The sequence below is a fragment of the Gossypium hirsutum genome, chromosome D10 (assembly GCF_007990345.1).
Source record: "Gossypium hirsutum isolate 1008001.06 chromosome D10, Gossypium_hirsutum_v2.1, whole genome shotgun sequence".
Taxonomy (NCBI): domain Eukaryota; kingdom Viridiplantae; phylum Streptophyta; class Magnoliopsida; order Malvales; family Malvaceae; genus Gossypium; species Gossypium hirsutum.
Window position 1 is genome coordinate 2,564,038 of NC_053446.1, and position 6,940 is coordinate 2,570,977.

A 6,940-nucleotide genomic window follows, 5' to 3' on the forward strand; every position below is an offset into this window, starting at 1 on the left:
CTTCTCAAGCTCTTAATGAATCACTCCTGCTCTTTGAACTTGTTGCCTCTCTAGGCTGCTTTTATTAAAGGATTTCTAACTTTTGAAAGAAGTCTACCAAATATCATTCGTTTAGGGCTAATGAACTCTTCAATTGGTGCGGTCAATATGGGCGAAGCTAAAAATTTATTTTAGAGGGGACCGAAATTGAACTATAAATTTTTTAAGATATGATAGGTCAATATGGGCGAAGCTAAAAATTTATTTTAGAGGGGACCGAAATTGAACTATAAATTTTTTAAGATTTTATCATATATTAATTTATAATTCCTTTATTCTTTAAGGATTACATAATTTTTTTATATTTGAAAAGTTAAAAGTGCAATTTTATTCATAAATTAATTTAAAATTTTATTATTTTTAAAATAATTTAACTTGGGGATCCAAAACCCCTATTAGCTCCTAGTGTCGCCTCAAACAGTCTAGGAAGAGTTTAGCCTCTCCCAATTAGAAGTGTTAATAGGCTAGCCCAAGCCCAAACAAAATATTAGGCATGATTGCTAGGCTTGGATTTGGCCTGAATAAAAAATGGGCCTAAAATTTTACCCAAGCTTTATCCAAATAAAAATGTTAAAACACAGGCCGGGTTGGGCCCGTTCTTATTAAATTTTTTATATTATTTTTTATATACATAAAAAATTCTAGAAGTATTAAAATAAATATTTCCTGACAAGTTAAACATAAATTAAAAATATGCATAATTAAATAACATGCAAATACCTCTAAAACAGTAACAAAATTAACAATAAAACAATAATTATACTGTAATACCCAAATTTTTACCTGGCCCACAATAAACAAACAGTCCATTTTTACAAACAGGCCTATATGGCCCAAAACTCGAAATACAGCAGGGGCCCAAAGCTCAGTGGCCCAAATCATTTGCAAAAACCCTAGGGTTTCCGAAGAAGACCTTTGCCTCGCAGCCACAAGCGTCCCTAATCTTCATACCTGCACATCAAAGAGAAACAAAAAAAGGAAACACAATCAAATATTCGAAAATCAAATAAAAAAACAGATTTGTTTCTTCTTTAGATTGGTTTCTGCTATTATGTTTTCATTCGGCTATAAAGAGCCACAAAAACACTGTAATACGGATCGGAAAATCAATAAGAAAACGATTACTTTCATAGAGAATACGATACAGAGCAAAATCAATCCAAGGTTTACATTTACAGTTTTTTTTTATCTTGCTTTATTTTAATCTATTGTTATTTTTTTTATATTCGAATATAAAAATAAATTAAATAAAAGGAAAGAAACAACATTTCTTTCAGAAGTGACGTCGAGACGATTGAGGGAGCCACCCCCGAGGATCGATGGCCAGAAACCGAAAGGTTTCGGGACTCTTTTCACATTTTCAGTTTATTTTTTGAAGGTTTGAACCCAGATTTGGGCTTAGCGGATTCGAAAAGGTTGAAAAGGATGTTTTCTTTTTTCTCCGGCCACCGCATACGGCGTTGCCGGCGCCGGAGGTCGGCGGCCGGCGTGGTGGCCGATGACCAGACTGGAGACCGGACGACTGAGAGGGGGGAGAGTTTTTTTTTGGAAAGTTTTTCATTTTTTTTAAAAAAGGCTGAATGAAATGAAAATTTTAACCGAATTTTAGCTTAAATAGCCCTTTCAAAACGGCGCCGTTTAAGGCTTGGGTTGACCCGAATCCGACCCGAGCCAACCTTAGGATCCGCGTGTTTTATACGGAGGGGCAAATTGCGCTTTTAGCCCCTCCGCCTTTTAAATATTTTATAATTAAGTTTTTTTATATTTTTAAATTCGCCCTTTTATTTAATTTCAATTTCAATTTAACCCTACCTGAACGACGCCGTTTTAGAGGAGAAAGGAAAATTTCCCTTCCAACCCCTCTATGTAATTCGCGTGTTCAATTTAATCCTTTGGGTTTTATTTATTTGCGAATCTACCCCAAATTTTTATATTTGTAGTTCAATTTAGTCTCTTTTAATATTTTTTCTTAAATTTAACTAACTTTAATAAAGTAAGTATTATTAGTTTTTTAAATCTATATATATACATGTATATTTATTTTTTATACATGTACATATTTATTTTTTAACTAATATTTTTCATATTTATAAATACATATATTTTTTTAATGTATATATTATTTTTAATATATTTTACATGTATATATATTTATTTTTTTCTCGAATATTTACATACACGCATTTCTTTATATTTTCGAAAATGCTTAAATGCACATTTATATCTTTAACACATATATTTAAAAATTTTATATATGTATATTTATATATTTTTCTTTATTTTCATAAATGCATTATATAAATTTTATAATTCAAATTTTATATGTAAATCATGTATTTTATTTCTCATAATTCCAATGCATATGTTACGCGCTCTTTTTATTTATTTATTTATTTTGTTTTTTGTTGATTTATGTTTTCATATTTTTATTTATTTGATACTTTGCATGTTATCGATTTTGTTTATTCATTTATTCATATTATTTCTATGCCATTGTAATATTTATTATTGCATTGTATATTTAATGTAGCATCACATCATTTTTTTTACTCGATTTAAAACTTTTCAAAATTGAGATAATGCTTGCATTTAGGATTTTCAAGGAAATTGAGCCCTAACGTATTGGGTTCCGATTTTCTTCATTAAATTTAACAATCGAGCATTTCTCTTTAATCAAAAAATAAGAACTCATTATTGGGAATTCAACACGTTGTGTCCTAACGTATTGGATGTGACGCATTGATTTCTTGAAATGAAGATTTTTTCTAAAAAATAATAAAGGAAATATTCCAAGTTTGGGATTTTGGAGAAATTGTGCCCTAACGTATTGGGCCGCGATTTCTTAAATCTTGAATAAATGGATATTCTTTTAAATTTTTATTACACGAGTATTCTGGCCTAATTCATTTTTGAGGAAATTAGAATGTCGTGCCCTAACGCATTGGGTGTGACATTTTCTTTCTCTGAAGTGATAAGGGTCTTAATACGTAACGTTTTTAAGTTTTTGCTAAGGATTATATTTTTCAAATTTTCGACATTAAGACATTAATTAATTAACTAAGTACCAATTTTTGGGCGTTATGAGGGTGCTAATCATTCCTCATACGAACCGACTCCCGGACCCGTTTTTCTAAAATTCGTAGACCACAGTCGTTTTTAGGTAACCCAATCACACCTTAATAAAAGATTGGTGGCGACTCCAAACTTTCATCGACAACTAATTTTTGTAATTTTTGTTTTTTTTCAAAATAAAAAAATGATTTCGACATATACAATATCCAAATTCTAAATAATAATAATATAGTAGCAACATAATAGTGAGAATTGAGAAAACAACAAAAATATAGTAGCAAAACAGAAGGAAAAAAACAACAAGAAAACAACAATAAAAGACAACAATTTTTTTTTTTGTAAATTCGGGTTGGGCCAAGCTCAAGGCCTAACTCCTTTTTTAAAAGGGTATTATTTTTTTTACCTAAATTCATTTTTCGAAATCATATTTTTACTCAAATCTGCTGATAACCCGACTCATTTACGGTTCTACTCTAAACCGAGTCGAATGCTTGGAAAGGCAAAAATTTCGCAAAGCAGAGGTCCGTAAGAAGATAAACCATGAGCACCAAACCTGGACATTCCATGATTACAGTCCAAGCCCAACTCACTGCCTCATGGATATCCAAAACATGATAGTTTATTAATTTTTTTATATATTTAAAATAACTTAGAAATGAAATAAATATAAGTGGTTTATAGTTGACTTAGAGAAAAAGATCTTAAAGCTAGAAGTGAATCAAAATGTTAATAAAAAATTCACGGTAAAATTTTTTATTTTACTTTAATCAATTCTGTAACGAGTCTATAAAATACGAAAAATTAATTATTAGACTCGCTCTTAAAACTACTATGAAAAATTAAAAAGAAAATAATGATAAAAAATTCAAAATAAAATCAACAGTTTCTCCGCTTTGTCTGATGGACCAATAAAATAGTTTCCCGGTTAATTACTTATCTAATTATACCTTTTTTCTGGGATCATCATTACCCAACACAATTAATGGAGAATGATGAGCTGTTTTTTTTTTAACATTTTTTAATTCATATTTGTAGATCACCATTATCTTTTTAACTTCAACAAAATTTTGCTTTAATGTGGGTTTTTAATTTTTTTTAATTATAAGAGGAGGATAAAATCGTAATTAGAACAACCCGAACTTAAGTCATATTTGGAGTGTTTAATATTTTTTACCATCAAACTAGCACACGAGATTTAATATGAATTTTTAATTTTATATATAGATATTTGCTTAACCACCAAATCATTTTCAACTAATTAATAAAATTGTAGAATAATTGTTAAATAGAATCTAGTCAATATCTTTGAAGCACCGTAATATAAGGCAGATAAGGAAATCTAAGGATGTGGTTAAAGAGACTAAAGAAAGAGAATCGACAGAGTTGAATTTGGTTGACTTGAAACTAAGTGCATTCCAGAATACCTAATTAAAATTTGCCTCTGCTTAACTCACAAAATTCATGCAGGTTCAAGTCTTTGAAACTCTAAATTTTTATTTGGATAATTTTCTTTAGACAAAGTGTATGATTTGGTTATGTTTATAACGTGTGTATTAACTCTTTAATTGTACGATACCAAAAGAAAATATATCCAAAAATTAGCTTCTTTACTTCAATTTGATTAAAATAAAATGAATATTATACACAAATTCCGAGTGAATAGTTAACTTTAAAGTTTAGAGCTAAATTTATTGATATCTTGAACTTGCTCTCGAAGTAGTTCAAAAGATGACTTTTTTCAAAAACGGCCTTTCAACTTCTTCTCCACAATTGAACTGTGGCATTCTTCAAAATTCCTTCAAGTTCTTTAAAGAATTTTGTAGAGATTTCCTAAACTTTTTGAACTTGTGAATATGTAGAACGGTTTTAGTGATCCTTTTTTATAATGTCAACCATTTGAATAAAAAAGAGTTCTTATAGAATTTAATTGCTCCATTTGAGCAAATCACATTAATAAAAGAGTGTTCTTGCAAAATTTAACTGCTCCGTTCAATTGTTCTATAGGAATTTAAATTTTTTTATTTATTATTTAACTCTTATTAATTTTATTAATCAGAGATAAAATAATCATTTAATTATTTTATTTTTAATTAGTGATAATATAAATTTTTAATATTATTAAATTAATTAAAGACATCATTTTTACTCTGGTAATTTCAATTTAACCCACGGATGATACAAATACCTTTCTAACTTTTGTAAAATGAAGAGATGGTCAAATGATTAAAAGTTTTCTTAAATTGCATAAATTAAGTAATTATTTTGCTCTTCCTAAAAAAAGGTAATCATTTTGCTTTCTTTGACAAGTTTATGGTGGTTGAAAGTGCTTGGATTTGGTTAATTTCTTGAATTTTAAAAACTGTCCTAATCCAGGTTTAATCCATATCCTCATGATGCAAGCATTTAATTAAAAAATTTCCCAAAAAATTGCATTTAAACCCATCAAGTGGGAAGGTTGAGTTAATCTTAGAGGTAGGAGCCATATGAAATTGGTCAATTCAAATGTTGTACTTTTTATCATTTTGGTCCTAAAAATTTATGATCGAGACCTTTGGAATTACTAATTTACATCAATGGGTCAAATTATGTTTTTAATTTCTATCCAGTCCCTCAAAACATTATCAAAATCAAGTAAAAACTGTTGAATTTCTAATAAAAAAAAAGTAGGAAGAAGAGGAAGAGCAATACCAACAAAAAACTAGAGATTTCACAAAACTCATAGCCATAAAGCGCCAGCATCTTTCAAAACAGGCACCAATTCACCAGATATATGAGTAGACATTACCCTATCCAATCCCCCAAACATCTTCCCTCCCACGAACACAGCCGGTAACTGAATCCCACCACCACCACCTCCATCGCCGCCGCCGCCGCCGCCGCCGATCCTCGACAACTCACCGATCGCCGCCTCTTCTTTCCCTTCCTCGACCTCGCAAACAACCGGGTTCGCTCCATGCCCTAGCAGTAACCTCATCACAACATGGCACATGCAGCAACCACGTCTACCGAAAACCACCACAGCATTCTCCTCCACCAGCTTCCTTATACTGCTTTCACTACCATTGGCAACCACACCCCCACCACCACCGAGGAAGTTAAGAAGCGGCGAACGGCTGCCGACGGCGGTGGCTCTGGTGGTCGAATATGATTTATATGGGATTGCTTCTTGCATTGAGAATTTGAGATTGAAAGAATGTTTTTTTTTTAATGCAAAGCAAAGGGGGAGGGAGGGGGCTTTTATTATAATAATGGTGTTATTATATATATAGGGGGGCTGAATAAGAAGACTTTCACGTCAACGCCGATTACGTACCGTGGGACGTCACGGGGTCTGTGGGTGATGTTGTTCTACGTCACCGTTTGGTAGACAGATTCTCATTGCTATTTTGCAAGCCCCCCCCTCCCCCCAACTCCCACAATTGAGCGTGACCTTTCCTTTATCCTTTTACACACTGTGAGTGTGACAAAAAGCCAAAAGGCAAGAACCAAATATCTTTGTAAAATTCTACTATTAAACCCTATAATATGCGTAAATTATGGATTTAGTAATTTACTTTAATTTAATTAATTATATTTTTTTATTCTTTTTAAAATTTAAAATTTTAGTCTTGGTCAATGGATAGCAATTAGATTTGTTTGGTTAAATTCAAGGTTTTCAAAACTAGACCAATAATCGAAACGATCAGGCCACCGGTTCGCCAGTTCAATTAAATAAATTATTAAAAATCCAATTCAACTGGTTTTTTTTGCTTGGTTCAATAGGTTCAATGCTCTTCTCCAGAATGGTACCCCAATCAATTTCCTGTCCAACTAGTTGATTCAGTATGGT

At 31.2% G+C, this 6,940-nt stretch overlaps 1 protein-coding gene across 1 annotated transcript; it reads right to left on the reverse strand.

Annotated features, from left to right (window-relative positions):
- Window positions 1–591: 591 nt before the first annotated feature.
- LOC107924957 (glutaredoxin-C9) lies at window positions 592–6,362 on the reverse strand. Its single transcript, XM_041102747.1, has 2 exons — window positions 5,800–6,362; window positions 592–990 (listed from the first exon to the last, which is right to left on the reverse strand). The coding sequence occupies exon 1, from the start codon at window positions 6,281–6,283 to the stop codon at window positions 5,828–5,830; it is 456 nt and encodes a 151-aa protein (XP_040958681.1). The 5' UTR covers window positions 6,284–6,362; the 3' UTR covers window positions 592–990; window positions 5,800–5,827.
- Window positions 6,363–6,940: the final 578 nt, after the last annotated feature.